General features: G+C 43.1%; 1 protein-coding gene across 4 annotated transcripts in view; it reads right to left on the reverse strand.

Moving 5' to 3' along the window:
- Positions 1 to 19662, reverse strand: part of LOC135520391 (protein spire homolog 1-like) — a 65428-nt gene extending 45766 nt beyond the window's left edge. For all 4 annotated transcript variants that reach the window (XM_064945918.1, XM_064945915.1, XM_064945917.1 and 1 more), the window contains exons 1-2: positions 19106 to 19662; positions 11516 to 11544 (exon numbers count right to left, since the gene is read on the reverse strand). In XM_064945918.1, coding sequence (XP_064801990.1) covers positions 11516 to 11544; positions 19106 to 19460 — 384 coding nt within the window. In that variant the 5' untranslated portion in view covers positions 19461 to 19662. The remainder of the gene's footprint in view (positions 1 to 11515; positions 11545 to 19105) is intronic.
- Between the last annotated feature and the right edge of the window lie 729 nt (positions 19663 to 20391).

Consider the following 20391-nt stretch of genomic DNA (forward strand, 5'->3'; position numbering starts at 1 on the left):
GGTGTTTGATGCCATTCCATTTACTCCGTTTTCAGTCATTATTATGAGCCGATCTCCCCTCAGCAGCCTTCACTGGAGGTTATATTACTGGAAACTTTCAAAATGTACCAGTAAAATACCAGAATATTGGTAACTTTCAAGGATTTTATGTAATCTATCACAAGACATCTAGTGGCCATTTTGGGTAGTTCAGATTATCACAGGCATCTGTAATTATATCAAATCAAATTGTATTTGTCACATGCGCCAAATACAACAGGTGTATTACAATGAAACGCTTACTTACAAGCCCTTAACTAACAATTCAGTTTTAAGAAAATACCTTAAAAAAGTTAGAAATAAAGGTAACAAATAATTAAAGAGCAGCAGTAAAAAAAAAACAATAGCAAGGCTATACACAGGGGTAGAGGTACAGAGTCAATGTGGGGGACACACGTTAGTCAAGGTAATATGTACATGTCGGTAGAGTTATTAAAATAATAATAACAGAGAGTAGTAGCAGCGTAGAAGGGGGGGGGCAATGCTAATAGTCTGGGTATCCATTTGGTTAGCTGTTCAAGAGTCTTATAGCTTGGGGGTAGAAGATGTTTAGAAGCCTCTTGGACCTAGACTTGGCGCTCCGATACCGCTTGCCGTGCGGTAGCAGAGAGAACAGTCTATGACTAGGGTGGCTGGAGTCTTTGACTATGTCAAAGGCCCTCTGTGTGGCCTTATCAAATTAAATGACATTTTTTTGCCACATGTACTGTGAAATGCTTACTACAAACAAGCCCTTAACCAAAAATGCAGCATTTTTTTAAAAGGAAGTAAGAAAATATTTGCTAAATATTCGCTTAAATTACAATTTGTATTAAAAATAACACAAGTATCACATGTAAAATATAAAATAATCAATTAAGATGATTTTAAGATTTAAAAAATAGAATGACAAAGCTGTAAAACATTATTCTAAATATAAGCTGTCAATTTAGTGAATACCATTGGTGTCTCGTTCTGACCTTAGTTCTTTTGTTATGTCTTTGTTTTAGTATGGTCAGGGCGTGCGTTGGGTGAGTTGTCTATGTTCCTTTTTCTATGTGGTGTTTTTGCGTTTGGCCTGGTATGGTTCTCAATCAGAGGCAGGTGTCGTTAGTTGTCTCTGATTGAGATTCATACTTAGGTAGCCTTTTCCCACCTGTGTGGTGTGGGTGATTGTTTTCTGTCTTTGTGTATGCCACCAGACAGGACTGTTTTGGGTTCGTTCACGGTTTTGGTCAGTGGTCTATTTCGTTATTTAAAATATGGAGACTAGCTGCGCATTGTTCCTCACCTTCTTCCACCGCCAATTGGTGTTTAATATGAGAGTTTCAGCATGAAATATCCTTTTTTAACACTTATTTATTTTACTATGTCAATATCTTTTTGTTATAAATATTTGTGTCAAACTGGTAACTTTGGTACCAAAATATATATATATATATATATATATATATATATATATATATATATATATATATATATATATATATATACCAAAGACAAGACACCAAAGATTCCAGTAACTTTGGTAAATTACCAGTAGTTTACTACTTTTGCAACCCTAGTCCTACACTACAGGGATGTGTGACCAAGTGCAAATATGAAATGGCACCCTACTTCCAATCCCTACACTCTGGCACTACTTTTTGCCAGAGAGTGGTAGAGAGTAGTGCACTATAGGGTGCCATTTTAGACGCTGACTGCGTGTAATAGCCTTTGCTATTAGTTTGAATCAGCGCTAGGTTTTAGATAATTAAACGATTGGAGAAAATTATAATTTGGGGAATGAAGAGTTTGCAATGATACCTCCTCATTAGTCCTGTCACAGGAAATAAATCAGACTGCACAACAGCCCCAGTAAACATGAAGTCCTTTGGCTGGCAGAAACCTAACAGGAAGCCACTGTCAGACCATGCGTTTCTGGTCTGAGCGGTTTTTACATACCATCAACTGTAGTCTCTCCTAATAGAATGTTACAAAAAAATCTAACATAGTACCTAGCCAGAGCACATAATATTGGGTTCTGGGTTCCAAGAGATACACTACATGGCCAAAAGTATGTGGACACCTGCTCGTCGAACATCTCATTCCAAAATCATGGGCATTAATATGGAGCTTGGCATTGCGCATGGTGATCTTAGGCTTGTGTGTAGCTGCTTGGCCATGGAAATCCATTTCATGAAGCTCCCCACAAACAGTTATTGTGCTGACGTTGCTTCCAGGGGCAGTTTGGAACTTGTTAGTGAGTGTTGCAACCGAGGACAGATCATTTTTATGTACGACTTGCTTCAGCACCTGGCGGTCCCGTTCTGTCAGTTTCCATTTCACAATAACATCACTTACAGTTGAACAGAGCATGTTGAAAAAGTGGCATCTTATGACAGTGCCAAGGTGAAAGTCACTGAGCTCTTCAGTACAGCCCATTCTACTGCCAATGTCTGTCTATGGAGATTGCATGGCTGTGTGCTCGATTTTATACACCTATCAGCAACGGATGTGGCTAAAATAACTGAATCCACTCATTTGAAGGGGTGTCCACATACTTTTGTGTATCAACAGTAATACTAAAACCATCATCACATAATGTGACCCATTGTAAAAATGCACAACACCTATAACTGATCCATGTGTGTTATTTTGTCCACCTTTATTTGCGTAAATGTTACAGAGAGACAGTAGGATGTGTCCCAAATAGCACACTATTCCCTATGTAGTGCAATACTTTTGTAAAGACAGCAGAAACACTGCAGGTGACTTCAAACACAGAAAAAACTTCCAGCCACCTGCAGAGCTCTGAACTGAACTGCTAACTCGGCTGATTACAGTTGGGATTATGTAAACGAGTTAGCTCTCCTCTCCTCTGTTCTCTTCTGTTCTCCTCTGTTCTCCTCTTCTCTCCTCTCATCTCATCTATCTGCACCCCTCCCCTCTCCTCTTAATTACAATAGTTTTAACCCAATAACTGAACACTTACCTTACATAAAAAATGTATCTTCTTCCTTAGGGAGAGAAATCAGGGAGAGCCATCTTCCAGACTTTCTGAAATAAGATTTCATAAAAAGCACACAACCTCACATGGAGGGGCTGCCTAAACAATGGAGCCTTTGAACGACATCAGAAGATCTGCCTCCATCTCTCACAATGTGATCGTTTTATAGGGTTGTCATTTGATAAAGAACTGCAAGAGCATTGAGCCAGTAACCGAAAGGTCGCTGATTCGAATCCTCGAGCCGGCAAGGTGGAAAAATATTATATTATGCCCTTGAACAAGGCAGTTAACCCCCAAACAACAACTAGTCCCCGGGCGCCAATGACGTGGACGTTGATTAGGGAAGCCCCCCGTGCCTCTCTGATTCAGAGAGGGGAAGACACATTTTGGATGAATGCAAGTGTCTCCTTTGCAGGAAATCAATCTATTCAATACATAATTGATGAATGACTTCACCCCTAATGTCTGAACTTGGTTTGAGGCAGTCAACAATGGATTCATGTTGCTTTTATTGTTACTATTTATTTTTAAATATCTGATTTGCCTCCATTGTGTGTGGTTGGCCTGGCTCTGCTGAGAATCTGTGACCATACCTGTCTATATACCTTTGAGATGTGTTTCTAGGTTCTGGGCCTGGGGCCATCAAGCCTCTCATTGGGAGTGGGTGTATAGGGGGCGGGTAGTGGGAATGTGCATCCCTTTGGGTCCCTGGAACCAGGAGTGAGAAGCACTGCCTTTGAACAATGTCCATGACCTTGAATGTACCTGACCCTCTGACCTATCTAAATGTATGTACGTGTAACTGTATGAAGAAATCTAAAATGGTAAATCCTGAAATGTTGTAATAACTTGAAATATGAAATATGAAAACTGGGAAAAAACTTAATGACTAATTGTATCAACAACAAAAAAGAGAAGGGATTGATAGCAGAGGAGGGAAGGCAGGAAACCCTTCGATGTTCTTTAACATCACCAGATAAGGGTTTTAGAATAGTTTTCATGGTCATTTCATAACAGAGTTTATAGGTAAAGTAGAGGGCCTTGCTTTAGAGTCAAAGTGGTGATTTGAGAGAAGGCAAGAGGAGAGACGTTGTGCTCAACACCATGACCTCTGAATCATATGACTGACGTTCAGCGCCGCCTGAGGGTTCAGCCGACACCCCCCCCTGATCCCCCGGCGTACAACCACACACCCACTTTAACACACATTAAACTAAACCCATCAAACAATTTTCAAGAAGGAATGAATGGGAATGTTCATATTTTTTGGGACAAAATTCAATTATACTATTCAGAAGCTGATCAGAGAAGACAGCTTTTCCTTTGATCGTGTAGTTAATCAGTCCAGCCAGACTATTTCCAATAGAGTTCTTGTTTACATTCAACACCATGCTGTCTGACAAGTTATTACTATGTTAACTGTCATAATCATCCTCCTCCAAACCTCAAAGGCTTACTCTTAAATATCCTGTTGAATTATAACAGAGAGGAGGACCAGCCTGCCTGGGACATAATGAAAGTATGAAACATAACCCAGCAGTAAGAAGCAGTAAGAGTAGCAAGATCACGAGACCAGAAAGGTTTGAGAAACGCTGGAGGCATCAACAGCAGTGTTACCAAGAAGACTAGCATTCGTCAGGAGTCACACAGGGGTTGTTTCCCCTTTATGTGACGTGTTCTACCCCTGTACTGAATACCAGGGAAGTGAACCCATGACTAACACTAATCTACACACAAAGCAGCGTGCTATCTGCTAGCTAGCCAAAAGCAACTTTATTTTAGTTCTCATGGAGGGTGACGACACTGCACTGTGGGATACCTACTTATCATCTGCTACATTTATGTGGTTCTACTGTACCTCCATTGCACTCTCAGTGTCTGGACCAAGGGATAGTGGCTCAGGTGTCTCTGTCTGTCTTCATGGTAGGAAATTGTGCCACAACAACACAGGTTTCATATAGTTCAGTGTCATACAGCAGCATAGTAGAGATTGAATCACGTCAGTGACAGTGTGGGGGAAGTGGTGTGATCCAATCACGACCAATGTTTCTGAACTAAATTGTCCACACACACACACACAAACACACACACACACGAGCTGTAATGTAATATGACTGCTGGATCTGCAGTGACAGTCAGAAGAGGGTGTTGGAATGAGGATAGACTTTCTAGTATTTTCTTTTCCTCAGCCACACATAACATCAGACACTGACTGACTGCACTAGGAGAACCCATCTCTGCCGTAAAGCAGCTTGGCAGGGATTTTGTTGACGCAGTTTCACTGCACATTCTCACTCACAGTCGCAGAGGGAGGGAGATAGGAGAGAGGGAGAGAGTCTCAGTGTGTGTGTGTTCTATTCTCTCTCCACCTGCTACCAGAGATCCATTACCAGGCAATCCCACAAATCAAATCAAAGTTTATTTGTCACGTTCGCTGAATACAACAGGTGTAGTAGACCTTACAGTGAAATGCTTACTTACAGGCTCTAACTAATAGTGCGGAGAAAAAAAGTATGTGTGTGTGTGTGTGTAGGTAAGTAAAGACATAAAACAACAGTAGAAAGAGATTTGAAAATAACAGTAGCAAGGCTATATACCTACACCAGTTAGTCAGGCTTATTGAGGTAGTATGTACATGTAGATATGGTTAAAGTGACTATGCATATATGATGAACAGAGAGTAGCAGTCGCGTAAAAAGAGGGGTTGGCTGGTGGTGGGACACAATGCAGATAGCCTGGTTAGCGGGAGCACTGGTTGGTCGGGCCAATTGAGGTAGTATGTACATGGATGTATAGTTAAAGTGACTTTGCATATAAGATAAACAGAGAGTAGTAGCAGCATAAAAGAGGGGTTGGGGGGGGCACACAATGCTAATAGTCCGGGTAGCCATTTGATTACCTGTTCAGGAGTCTTATGGCTTGGGGGCTAAAAACTGTTGAGAAGCATTTTTGTCCTAGACTTGGCACTCCGGTACCGCTTGCCATGTGGTAGTAGAGAGAACAGTCTATGACTGATGTGGCTGGGGTCTTTGACAATTTTCAGGGCCTTCCTCTGACACCGCCTGGTGTAGAGGTCCAGGATGGCAGGTAGCTTTCGGAGGCCGAGTAATTGCCGTACCAGGCAGTGATGCAACCAGTCAGGATGTTCTCGATGTTGCAGCTGTAGCTTTTGAGGATCTCAGGACACATGACAAATATTTTTAGTTTCCTGAGGGGGAATAGGCTTTGTCGTGCCCTCTTCACAACTGTCTTGGTGTATTTGGAACATTCGATTTTGTTGTTGATGTGGACACCAAGGAATTTGAAGCTCTCAACCTGCTCCACTACAGCCCAGTCAATGTGAATGGGGACGTGCTCGGTGCTCCTTTTCCTGTAGTCCACAATCATCTCCTTAGTCTTGGTTACGTTGAGGGATAGGTTGTTATTCTGGCACCAGGAGGTCTCTGACCTCCTCCCTATAGGCTGTCTCGTCATTGTCGGTGATCAGGCCTACCACTGTTGTGTCGTCAGCAAACTTCATGATGGTGTTGGAGTCGTGCCTGGCCATGCAGTCATGGGTGAACAGGGAGTACAGGAGGGGACTGAGCACGCACCCCTGGGGAGCTCCAGTGTTGAGGATCAGCGTGGCAGATGTGTTGCTACCTACCCTCACCACCTGGGGGCAGCCCATCAGGAAGTCCAGGATCCAGTTGCAGAGGGAGGTGTTTAGTCCCAGGTTCCTTAGCTAAGTGATGAGCTTTGAGGGTACTTTGGTGTTGAACGCTGAGCTGTAGTCAATGAATAGCATTCTCACATAAGTGTTCCTTTTGTCCAGGTGGGAAAGGGCAGTGTGAAGTGCAATAGAGATTGCATCATCTGTGGATCTATTTGGGCGGTATTCGAATTGAATTGGGTCTAGGGTTTCTGGGATGATGGTGTTGATGTGAGCCGTTACCAGCCTTTCAAAGCACTTCATGGCTACGGACGTGAGTGCCACAGGTCTGTAGTCATTTAGGCAGATTGCCTTTGTCTTGGGCACAGGGACTATGGTGGTCTGCTTGAAGCATGTTGGTATTACAGACTCAATCAGGGACATGTTGAAAATGTCAGTGAAGACACCTGCCAGTTGGTCAGCACATGCCCAGAGCACACTTCCTGGTAATCCATCTGGCTCCGCAGCCTTGTGAATGTTGACCTGTTTAAAGGTCTTACTCCCGTCGGCTACGGAGAGCGTGATCACACAGTCGTCTGGAACAGCTGATGCTCTCATGCATGCCTCCGTGTTGCTTGCCTCGAAGCGAGCATAGAAGTGATTTAGCTTGTCTGGTAGGCTCGTGTCACTGGGCAGCTCACGGCTGTGCTTCCCTTTGTAGTCTGTAATGGTTTGCAAGCCCTGCCACATCCGATGAGCGTCGGAGGCGGTGTGGTATGATTCAATCTTAGCCCTGTATTGACGCTTTGCCTGTTTGATGGTTCGTCGCAGGGCATAGCGGGATTTCTTGTAAGCTTCCGGGTTAGAGTCCCACACCTTGAAAGTGGCAGCTCTACCCTTTATCTCTGTGCGAATGTTGCCTGTAATCCATGGCTTCTGGTTGGGGTATGTATGTACAGTCACTGTGGGGATGACGTCCTCAATGCACTTATTGATAAAGCCAGTGTTTTAATTTATGCTTGTAAGCAGGAATCAGTAGGATAGAGTTGTGGTCGGATTTACCAAATGGAGGACGAGGGAGAGCTCTGTACGCATCTCTGTGTCTGGAGTACAGGTTATCAAGAATTTTTTTCCCTCTGGTTGCACATTTTACATGTTGATAGAGATTTGGTAGAACTGATTTAAGTTTCCCTGCATAAAGTCTCCGGCCACTTGGAGCACCGCCTCTGGGTGAGTGGTTTCCTGTTTGCTTATTTCCTTATACAGCTGTCTGAGTGCGGTCTTAGTGCCAGCATCTGTCTGTGGTGGTAAATAAACAGCCACGAAAAGTATAGCTGAGGACTCTCTAGGCAAGCAGTGTGGCCTGCAATTTATCATAATATACTCTACTTCAGACAAGCAAAATCTAGAGACTTCCTTAGATTTCGTGCACCAGCTGTTGTTTACAAATATGCGCAGACCGCCCCCCCTCGTCTGTGCTGTTCTGTCCTTCCGGTGCAGCGTGTATCCCGCTAGCTGAATATCCATGTCGTCATTCAGCCACGATTCCGTGAAACATAGGATATTACAGTTTTTGATGTCCCGTTGGTAGGATATTTGTGATCGTACCTCGTCTAGTTTATTGTCCAGTGATTTTGCACGTTGGCGAGTAATATTGACAGGAACGGCAGCTTTCCTAGTTGTCTTCTGCGGTTCCAGACGAGGCATCCGGCTCTTCTTCCTCTGCGACGCTTCCTCTTGCGAATAATTGGATGTCTGTCCTGTGGGGTGTTTGGAGAATATCGTGTGAGTCCTGCTTGCTGCTGTTGTTGTTGTTGTAGAAAAAATCTTTGTCTAATCCGAGGTGAGAGATCTCTGTCCTGATATCTAGAAGCTCTTTGTCTAATCCGAGGTGAGTGATCTCTGTCCTGATATCTAGAAGCTCTTTGTCTAATCCGAGGTGAGTGATCTCTGTCCTGATATCCAGAAGCTCTTTGTCTAATCCGAGGTGAGTGATCTCTGTCCTGATATCTAGAAGCTCTTTGTCTAATCCGAGGTGAGTGATCTCTGTCCTGATATCTAGAAGCTCTTTTATGCCTTAAGATACGGTAGCAGAAACATTATGTACAAAATAATTTACAAATATCGCGAAAAAGCCCCACATAAGAGCACAATTGGTTAGGAGACCATAAAACGGCGGCCATCTCCTCCGGTGCCATTTTCAGGACTCCCAAAGTTCCACCCCACTGAAGACAGATTATTGGTGTTCAACAATACATTTAGCCCACCCTGAATACATGCAAGACACAGAGTAAACTGCAGTCATGTAGGACATTGATGGGAAATCGTTTCCTCATATCATGTGCTCTAATACTACTAGCCTCGCGGTAATGATGATGACGTACTAACACAAAAATATGCTAGCTAGACACATCACCTGATACACAGAGAACAATAGCTATTGCTCCACTTGAGCAGTAACCTCCCCAGGCTGTGCTCGAGACTACTTGAACAGCACTGCTGTTTGCCCCTGAGAGGATAAATAAAATTGTATTGAATGGAATTGAACTATTCCCATCACCATATCAGCTGGAGGAAGAGGCTGAGAAGAGGTTGCTGGGAAGGTAAATTACAATATAGCGCTCTAATTAGCCCTTTAGATGTCATCCAGAGCCAACATCAAAGGGGAGAGCTCGCATGGTGACATTCATTTCGCCAGCCCAGTCAGTCAGACCAGCTGAGAGCCTAGAGAGTCTGTAGTCTATCTATCACTGATCACTATCACTGATCTCCAAATAGACTCCATCATCGCTCCTGTTAGGACTTCGTTCTAGGTGTTATGATATACAGTGCCTTGCGAAAGTATTCGGCCCCCTTGAACTTTGTGACCTTTTGCCACATTTCAAGATTCAAACATAAAGATATAAAACTGTATTTTTTTGTGAAGAATCAACAACAAGTGGGACACAATCATGAAGTGGAACGACATTTATTGGATATTTCAAACTTTTTTAACAAATCAAAAACGGAAAAATTGGGCGTGCAAAATTATTCAGCCCCCTTAAGTTAATACTTTGTAGCGCCACCTTTTGCTGCGATTACAGCTGTAAGTCGCTTGGGGTATGTCTCTATCAGTTTTGCACATCGAGAGACCGAAATGTTTTCCCATTCCTCCTCGCAAAACAGCTTGAGCTCAGTGAGGTTGGATGGAGAGCATTTGTGAACAGCAGTTTTCAGTTCTTTCCACAGATTCTCGATTGGATTCAGGTCTGGACTTTGACTTGGCCATTCTAACACCTGGATATGTTTATTTTTGAACCATTCCATTGTAGATTTTGCTTTATGTTTTGGATCATTGTCTTGTTGGAAGACAAATCTCCGTCCCAGTCTCAGGTCTTTTGCAGACTCCATCAGGTTTTCTTCCAGAATGGTCCTGTATTTGGCTCCATCCATCTTCCCATCAATTTTAACCATTTCCCTGTCCCTGCTGAAGAAAAGCAGGCCCAAACCATGATGCTGCCACCACCATGTTTGACAGTGGGTATGGTGTGTTCAGGGTGATGAGCTGTGTTGCTTTTACGCCAAACATAACGTTTTGCATTGTTGCCAAAAAGTTAAATTTTGGTTTCATCTGACCAGCGCACCTTCTTCCACATGTTTGGTGTGTCTCCCAGGTGGCTTGTGGCAAACTTTAAACAACACTTTTTTATATCTTTAAGAAATGGCTTTCTTCTTGCCACTCTTCCATAAAGGTCAGATTTGTGCAATATACGACTGATTGTTGTCCTATGGAAAGAGTCTCCCACCTCAGCTTTAGATATCTGCAGTTCATCCAGAGTGATCATGGGCCTCTTGGCTGCATCTCTGATCAGTCTTCTCCTTGTATGAGCTGAAAGTTTAGAGGGACGGCCAGGTCTTGGTAGATTTGCAGTGGTCTGATACTCTTTTCATTTCAATATTATCGCTTGTACAGTGCTTCTTGGGATGTTTAAAGCTTGGGAAATATTTTTGTACCCAAATCCGGCTTTAAACTTCTTCACAACAGTATCTCGGACCTGCCTGGTGTGTTCCTTGTTCTTCATGATGCTCTCTGCGCTTTTAACGGACCTCTGAGACTATCACAGTGCAGGTGCATTTATACGGAGACTTGATTACACACAGGTGGATTGTATTTATCATCATTAGTCATTTAGGTCAACATTGGATCATTCAGAGATCCTCACTGAACTTCTGGAGAGAGTTTGCTGCAATGAAAGTAAAGGGGCTGAATAATTTTGCACGCCCAATTTTTCAGTTTTTGATTTGTTAAAAAAGTTTGAAATATCCAATAAATGTCGTTCCACTTCATGATTGTGTCCCACTTGTTGTTGATTCTTCACAAAAAAATACAGTTTTAAATCTTTATGTTTGAAGCCTGAAATGTGGCAAAAGGTCGCAAAGTTCAAGGGGGCCGAATACTTTCGCAAGGCACTGTATATATTTTCAGATGTTCTTGTTTTAGTTAATGATTGCTAGTGTATTTGAAACTGCCTCACTGTCAATGACAGTCCCATGTTACACATAGCGTAGGTGTGGTCATATCCATTCTCTCCAGTCTAACCTCTGAGCTAGATGCTGTGAATGAGGTGTGCACTGCACAGACAGTATGGTAAAGCACTAGTGAAACCACCACCACAATGCCCCTGGCAGCAGGTTGAGTGTCAGGCATGTCATCAAGCAGGATTAACACGCCCTATGCTTGTACAGATAGTATCCATCCACCACTGTGACTGTTGCCGGCCCGGTTTTGCCAGGTAGAATTCCATTGGAACACGGTCGGCCCTCCTGCTCAACATCTTTCTTTCGTATTATTACAGATATCTTCCCAGAAACAAGGAAGTCAGAAACATGCCACTCACCTCTGTTGATGTGGCTGGGATGGATTTACCTGTGGAGACACAGAGGAAAGTTGTGGTCAACAGGGAATTTATGACTAAAGCAAAGCATCTTAAAATACATTGGCTTGGTTATGACCTGGATGTGAAACTATCTGTGACTGAGAAGTGCTTATACAAACATGATGAACTCTCAGAGCTACAATAAGACGTTAACAACTGGCCCAACCAACTCAGCCTTTCAGGTCAAAAGAGAGCATGTATTGTTTTATACTAAACCTTTACTGTAACTAAAACAGAGGCCACAATTCAATCAATTGCAGGTCAATTAAAATGTGAAAATCATGCCGCTGGGTCAATGTTTCTGTACACTGTATCTGAAAGACAGATGTATTTATGTGTTGATAATCCAATATGACAATGTCTGCAGAGGAAACAGCATGTAAGGTGTGAGTTTTAACATGGTTAACAGGATCACCTCAGATTCAGCCTGAACATTCTTATTGAACTTGCAGTGTGTTTTCCCCCTATATCTGTATTATTGATTTCAACTGGGCCTAATATGTTATGAGATACTGTACAGTCGTGGCCAAAAGTTTTGAGAATGACACGAATATTAATTTTCAAAGTCTGCTGCCTCAGTTTGTATGATGGCAATTTGCATATACTTCAGTTATGAAGAGTGATCAGATGAATTGCAAGTAATTGCAAAGTCCCTCTTTGCCATGCTAATGAACTGAATCCCCCAAAAACATTTCCACTGCATTTCAGCCTTGCCACAAAATGACCAGCTGACATCATGTCAGTGATTCTCTCGTTAACACAGGTGTGAGTGTTGACGAGGACAAGGCTGGAGATTACTCTGTCATGCTGATTGAGTTCGAATAACAGACTGGAAGCTTCAAAAGGAGGGTGGTGCTTGGAATCATTGTTCATCCTCTGTCAACCATGGTTACCTACAAGGAAACACGTCGTCATCATTGCTTTGCACAAAAAGGGCTTCAAAGGCAAGGATATTGCTGCCAGTAAGATTGCACCTAAATCAACCATTTATCGGATCATCAAGAACTTCAAGGAGAGTGGCTCAATTGTTGTGAAGAAGGCTCCAGGGCGCCCAAGAAAGTCCAGCAAGCGCCAGGACCGTCTCCTAAAGTTGATTCAGCTACGGGATCGGGGCACCACCAGTACAGAGCTTGCTCAGGAATAGCAGCAGGCAGGTGTGAGTGCATCTGCACGCACAGTGAGGTGAAGACTTTTGGAGGATGGCCTGGTGTCAAGAAGGGCAGTAAAGAAGACACTTAATTCCAGGAAAAACATCAGGGACAGACTGATATTCTGCAAAAGGTATAGGGATTGGACTGCTGAGGACTGGGGTAAAGTCATTTTCTCTGATGATTCCCATTTCCGATTGCTGATGAATCCCCTTTCCGGATTGCATCCGGAAAAAAGCTTGTTCAGAGAAAACAAGGTGAGAACTACCATCAGTCCTGTGTCATGCCAACAGTAAAGCATCCTGAGACCATTCATGTGTGGGGTTGCTTCTCAGCCAAGGGTGTGGGCTCACTCACAATTTTGCCTAAGAACACAGCCATGAATTAAGAATGGTACCAACACATCCTACGAGAGCAACTTCTCCCAACCATCCAGGAACAGTTTGGTGACGAACAATGCCTTCTCCAGCATGATGGAGCACCTTGCCATAAGGCAAAAGTGATAACTGAGTGGCTCAGGGAACAAAACATCGATATTTTGGGTCCATGGCCAGGAAACTCCCCAGACCTTAATCCCATTGAGAACTTGTGGTCAATCCTCAAGAGGCAGGTGGACAAACAAAACACCACAAATTCAGACAAACTCCAAGCATTGATTATGCAAGAATGTGCTGCCATCAGTCAGGATGTGGCCCAGAAGTTAATTGACATCATGCCAGGGCGGATTGCAGAAGTCTTGAAAAAGAAAAAGAACACTGCAAATATTGACATATATTGACGTATATGAAATGCATGTAATTACACTTCAGTATTCCATAGTAACATCTGACAAAAATATCTAAAGACACTGAAGCAGCAAACTTTGTGCAAATTAATATTTGTGTCATTCTCAAAACTTTTGGCCAAGACTGTATGCATTTAGGTCTCGCACATGAACCACCCCTGGGCGGCTGACTGCAGTTGCCTTGGCAACTCTCTGGTAACTCAAACGCCGATCAGCCCGAGTCAGAAGGTCGACGAGCAACAAAGGCTCCGGGATGGAGTCACTAACTGGCCATCAGCCATGAAGATAATCTGCTCAGTCAAACAAGGTTATTATTATCAGACTGTCATAAAATGAAAGCTGTTTAATCAAGTGAGGCAGAACCACCATCTTGAGTAAAATAGGTAAAGTATAACACAAGTGCATTATAACATAAATTGACTACCATGAGGGCTAACCTTGCCTATATGCTGTAGCACAGTAGATAATAGGGCCAGAATTCTTTATAGGATCGTAAACCTGACCAGAAAAAAACAGGGTCCATGGAAGAAGAAAAAGAGGAAGATATAGGAATGTGTCTTTAAGACAACATCATTAACTGGGTCACAGTCAATGAAAGCAGTAGTTCATTCTCACCACTTGGTTGGTGGCTACTACTGATGACACCCTGTCTCTGTCTCTCTCGCTGCCTCTGCCTCTGCCAGTCAGTCTCTGGTACTACCTCTGCCAGTCAGTCACTGCCTCGGCATCTATCTCTGCCAGTCAGTCTCTGTTACTGCCTCTGCCAGTCAGTCACTGCCTCGGCCTCTACCTCTGCCAGTCAGTCAATGGCCCTGTCTCTGCCTTTGCCTGCATACACACAGCTAAAATGAATCAATACATTTCATTCAAGAAGCCTCTGGGTTAGGCCTAAATGTTCCTCCAAGCCACCATGTCATCGTCATGAAATGTTTATTAACTTCAATAACGTGACCAAGCAGATTCTTTTTTGATGACCCTCTCCACATACACAATGACAAGCTCTATTGTAACATCCTGCAAAACAACATGTTCAAATCATTTGCTTGTGACTGCCCCATTCATTGATGAGAAAAAACAAGATGGAGGTCTAATATTTCTGGACGTCAACAGCCCAACAGAACTACTCACAACCATTGTCCTTGAATCAGTGACTAAACCAATGGTCCTTATTTTCAAATCCAATTTATTTTATAAAGCCTGTTTTACATCAGCAGTTGCCACAAAGTGCTATACAGATACCCAGCCTAAAACCCCAAAGAGGAAGCAATGCAGATACAGAAAGAAGCAGTGGCTAGGAAACACTCCCTAGAATGGCAGGAACCTAGGAAGAAACCTAGAGGAACCAGGCTTATTTTGACACTCAAAGTAAGACAAAACAACTTGCTTTTGTTACTGCCATGCAGGAAACAGACAACGGACAAATCCTGATATTCTCACACAAACTGGCTTCATCAATGAGGGAAAGAAATCTGATACAGAGACCTGGAAGATGATCAAAACAAGGCCTCAGACACACAGAGAGTGGAGGAAATCACTTTCCCTTTCCACTGTGCAAGCGCGCTCTCTCTCTCTCTCTCTCTCTCTCTCTCATCAGGGAGCTACGGCATGACAATCTAAACAACAGCGAGGCCACAGTAAACATTATGATAAATGCAATCAATCAGGAAACTTGGAAACTTGAATAAGAGTAGCTACATTTTGAGAGTAGCTACTGTTTGGTCAGTGACAAATTGTGGGTCAGTGACAAATTGGTTGGAAGAAGGCTCTCTCTCAGTTTTTCTTTCTGTATGCCTGTCTGTCTGTCTGTCTGTCTGTCTCTGAACACAGCTGGCATGGCTGATATGCCTTGGGGGAGACCCCTTGAACTGTAGCACAGTTAACCAGACATCAGAGTGGTCAGTCCTTCTGAGAATCCATCAAATATGGAAATCACGTAACAAATCAGCGTAGAAAGATATTATAATGGATTTAAGGCACTAGAAAAAGAAAGGCGCCGCAAGAATAAAGTTAACCTATCTACATTAACTCAACAGATAATTAGCTTTAGTCATATTAATGTAATAATCACAGATGAATAAAGTGCAATAACACACATGATGATACCACATTCAACAACAGCATTGCCTGTAGAGTAGCCATCCGCAGACCAGTAGCAAACCATGCAAAACCTCCCATCCCCAATTACTATTACTGAGTTACTAACACACTGCCAGGCACATCAAATAAAATACAGTAAACCACATATTCCACCCTTACTATGCACAGTCCGTTCATTAATGCCAAAACAGTCCCGTGTGTCTCAGCTGGTAGAGGATGGTGCTAACAACGCCAGAGATGTGGGTTTTCATTCCCACTGGGGACCAGTAGGAAAAAGTAGGAAAATGTACACACATATTAAGTCACTCTGGATAAGAGTGTCTGCTAAATGACTCAAATGTAAATGTAAAAAAGCTGATTAAGCATGGAGTACTTTGAGTCCAAAGCCAATAAGCCATCAAATTGACTCAGCACACATTGACTCAAGGTGTGTAACTGAGTAAGAGCTAGGGTACAGCTTCCCTGTGACACCATGGGTAAATAAACAAAGACATATTGGGTGAAATAGAGCCTGTATCTGGGAATCTGATTACAGGATACTAGCGAGGAGGAAGACCGACAAGAACTCTCCACGTGCAAGACAAGACACATTACTTGTAATTCCTAGTCACTTTTACAGGTAGCCTGATGACTCACAGTAAATTATTTTTTTGCTCTGTTGTTTGCTACATACTTTAGTCTGAGTCTGTCATCATTGAAATTGTTTGTGGTGACAAGGGGCGTTGTACAAAACAAAGTCATCAGCGATTGGATCATCTTTAACCAATTACATTTGACATTTTAGTCATTTAGCAGACGCTCTTATCCAGAGCGACTTACAGGAGCAATTAGGGTTACGTGCCTTGCTCAAGGGCACGTCAACATATTTTTCAGCTAGTCAGCTTGAAAACCTTTCGGTTACTGGCCCACCAGTCTTAACCGCTACGCTACCCGCTGCCCTATCAGAGTATGAAAGCTAATGGCACATTTTTAAACCACAGTTTTACCCATGTTTGTTCTGGCTTTGGCCCAACCCATTGGTTCTAGACCAATCAGACGGCCCCGAGTGTGTTCGCATTCGCATAACCTAACGTAGCAGGCGTAAAATGAACACCTGAAACTAGATCCCTTACATACTGAACTTGAGAGAAGAAGGGAATAAAACTGTCGGGGAGGTTATTTTCTGCACTGTTCAACCAATCCAGTAAATGTGGAGGAGTTAAGATGATGTTGCCTTGTTAACATCACAGCCTCTCTTTCTGTTTCCCCTGAAAACCGGAACTTCCTGTTGTTGGGGTCTCGACAGAGGCTAGGTGACGGGTCGGGGACTCAGATCCAGACTCTCTGCGGAGAAGAAACTAATGCCCGTGGGTGTGGCGTAGCGTTTGGCCAGAGCAAGGAGAATGGGTATTCAAGCAGTTTCAAAGGCACACCCAGACTACACACGTTTTTGCTGTGTCATATCAGGTGTAACACAAGACAATGTCAACAGTTTAGCTGGGCCCCAGCTGTTAAGGCATAAGTCCATTGATGACTACAGTGATGATGATGATGATGATGATGATGATGATGATGATGATGATGATGATGATGATGATGATGTGGCTTGGGGCCATCATACAGTCATACCATTGGTTGAGGGTCTTTGTGGCAATGAAAACACTCCATAAAGAAAAGTCTACAAAAATAAATTTTAAAAGGTTGATAAGGGGCCACATCCACCACCACCCACCGTACAGTATAGTGGATTCGGAAAGTATACAGACCCCTTGACTTTTCCAAATTTTGTTACGTTACAGCCTTGTTTTAAAATTGATGAAATAGTCCCCCCCCCTTATCACTCTACACACAGTACCCCACAATGACAAAGCAAAGTTTTTAGAAATTTTTGCAAATGTATACAACAAAAAAAACAAATGAGTCTTCTTGGGTATGAACGCTACAAGCTTGGCACACTTGTATTTGGGGAGTTTCTCTCATTCTTCTATGCAGATCCTCGCAAGCTCTGTCAGGTTGGATGGAGAGCTGTCACGACGCCATTCCTACGTTGTCTTGGCTCTGTGCTTAGGGTCATTGTCGTGTTGGAAGGTGAACCTTCGCCCCAGTCTGAGGTCCTGTGCACTCTGGAGCAGGTTTTCATCAAGGATCTCTCTGTACTTTATTCTGTTCATCTTTCTCTCGATCCTGACTAGTCTCCCAGTCCCTGCCCCTGAAAAACATCCCCACAGTATGATGCTGCCATCATCATGCTTCACTGTAAGGGATGGTGCCAGGTTTCTTCCAGATGTGATGCTTGGCATTCAGGCCAAAGAGATCAATCTTGGTTTCATCAGACCAGACAATCTTGTTTCTCATGGTCTGAGAGTCCTTTAGGTGCCTTTTGGCAAACTCCAAGTGGGCTGTCATGTGCCTTTTACTGAGAAGTGGCTTCAGTCTGGCCACTCTACCATAAAGGCCTGATTGAAGTGCTGCAGAGATGGTTGTCCTTCTGGAAGGTTCTCTCATCTTCACAGAGGAACGCTGGAGCCCTGTCAGAGTGACCATCGGGTTCTTGGTCACCTCCCTGACCAAGGCCCTTCTCCTCCTATTGCTCCGTTTGGCCAGGCAGCCAGCTCTAGAAAGAGTCTGGTTGGTTCCAAACTTCTTCCATTTAAGAATTATGGTTGGCCACTGTGTTCTTCAATACTACATAAATTGGTTTGATACCCTTCCCCAGATCTGTGCATCAACACAATCCTGTCTCGGGGCTCTAAGGACAATTCCTTCAACCTCATGGCTTGGTTTTTTCTCTGACATGCACTGTCAACTGTGGGACCTTATATAGATAGGTGTGTGCCTTTCCAAATCATGTCAAATCAATTGAATTTACCACAGGTGGAATCCAATCAAGTTGTAGAAACATCTCAAGGATGATCAATGGAAACAGGATGATCCTGAGCTCAATTTCGAGTCTCATAGCAAAGGGTCCGAATACTGATGTAAATAAGGTATTTTTGTTTTTCATTTGTAATACATTTGCAAAAATTTCTAAAAACCTGTTTTCACTTTTTCATTATGGGGTATTATGTGTAGATTGATGAGGACATGTATTTATTTAATCCATTTTAAAATAAGGCTCTAACATAACGAAATGTGGAAAAGGTGAAGGGGTCTGAATACTTTCCCGAATGCACTGTGTGTCACTCTGGGCAGCAACAAATTGTGCCATGGAAATATGCTCTGTTTTTTTTTATCCCAGTAAGCTATTTCATGGAGTGTGGATGATGAACATGAACATGTGATGTGCGAGGGGAAAAAACAACAACGGCTGGGCCAGCTAACTAAATGCAATAGCCAACAATTGGAAAGCATGACATATGAATCTATCAGTCGGTATCCAGCTGCCTTGTTGACCTAGGTTCTACATTAATTCAACATTATTACATATTTTCTCATTCTAGGAATAGGTCATATTACCAATGTGTTGGCGAAAGGAAAATAAAACTGCCAGAAAAAATCATGAACGCATTGCAGACATCATCATTACATAATTATTGTACCTACCATCACAGCCTTCATATTGTACTTTGACAGCTCCGTCTTTCTGAATCCTCACATCCTGTGGTCCCTCAATCCTTTTCGGAGTATCCACCACTGATGCACCGGCAGCTGGGCCAGAATTCCTCCTATGTCCCTGAGCCAGGTTTACGCAGCATTGGTAACACACTGCCCAAGCCTGCTCTTCATTTATCGGTTGGCTGTAGAGCATTAAAATCTCCTCTAAAGACAGTTCACTTCCCACTCTTTCCTCCATTCCGTCCATTTTTGCCATCCCGGGATACAGCGTCGCATCTCGCTGGACCGCAGCAGGGCCGATCAGCTCTCCGTTCTCCTCGTCCGCATCTCGCCGCTTGGCCATCCTTTCATTCTATCGACCGAGAAAGGCCGGGGTGGACACGAATAAACCTGGAGCCGCAGATGAACAAACGATCCGGGCAGCCTGAAGACATCGGGAGATGCGGTTCCTTCTCCCTCGCAACAGCAGCACCACCACGGACAGTGATTATTATTTCCCCCGCCTTGCAGTGTTTTCGTATGGGTACCAGTCATATGACGGATTGTTTGCATGGTCTGAACGCCTGTCAGGTTTCGGGCGACTTCAGAGGAATGCATACATAGGTGACATGCGCAGCTAGAGGACTTTATTTCCCACTTTCCCTGTTATTTTGTGCCATCTGCTGTCCAATTTGATAGACCACAACCTATGTGAATACATTAGGCAATGTGTAGGCTACTCTGGCAATGATGTTATGCACTCAAACAAATACTATTTCTCAATGATGGGTTTGGGAGCACATTTCTATTCATATTGAATTCCTCATTAATGTTTGAAGGCAGGGATTTCTTAGGGTTACCTACATTCCTACTTCTCTATGGAGGAACTTCCTCTAACTACCCTTCCCTTAGTTCTGCAGAGGCCAAGCATGACTCACTCTCTTTCTCCCACACAACTGTAAACGTGGATGATTCCTGCAGGGCCTGGCCATTCATTGTAATATGTTGTCAATATGTAATGTTTACAACCTTGCCTACCGATATAGCCTACCAACACAGACAAACGCTAACCCCAATCACAGACAAAACAGACCATTTTCTTCATATTGACTGTTTTATCTATTCATAGCATACATAATGCGTACACATACATATATATCTCTTTTAACATCAAATATACACAACATGAGAACACACAAATATAGCATCTTTGTAACACTATTTGTTGCCAAGGTGAACCAATACCTCATGAACATGTACCAGATATGCTTGGACGTGCAGGTAAATTAACACAT

Source organism: Oncorhynchus masou, chromosome 29, assembly GCF_036934945.1.
Source record: "Oncorhynchus masou masou isolate Uvic2021 chromosome 29, UVic_Omas_1.1, whole genome shotgun sequence".
NCBI lineage: Eukaryota > Metazoa > Chordata > Actinopteri > Salmoniformes > Salmonidae > Oncorhynchus > Oncorhynchus masou.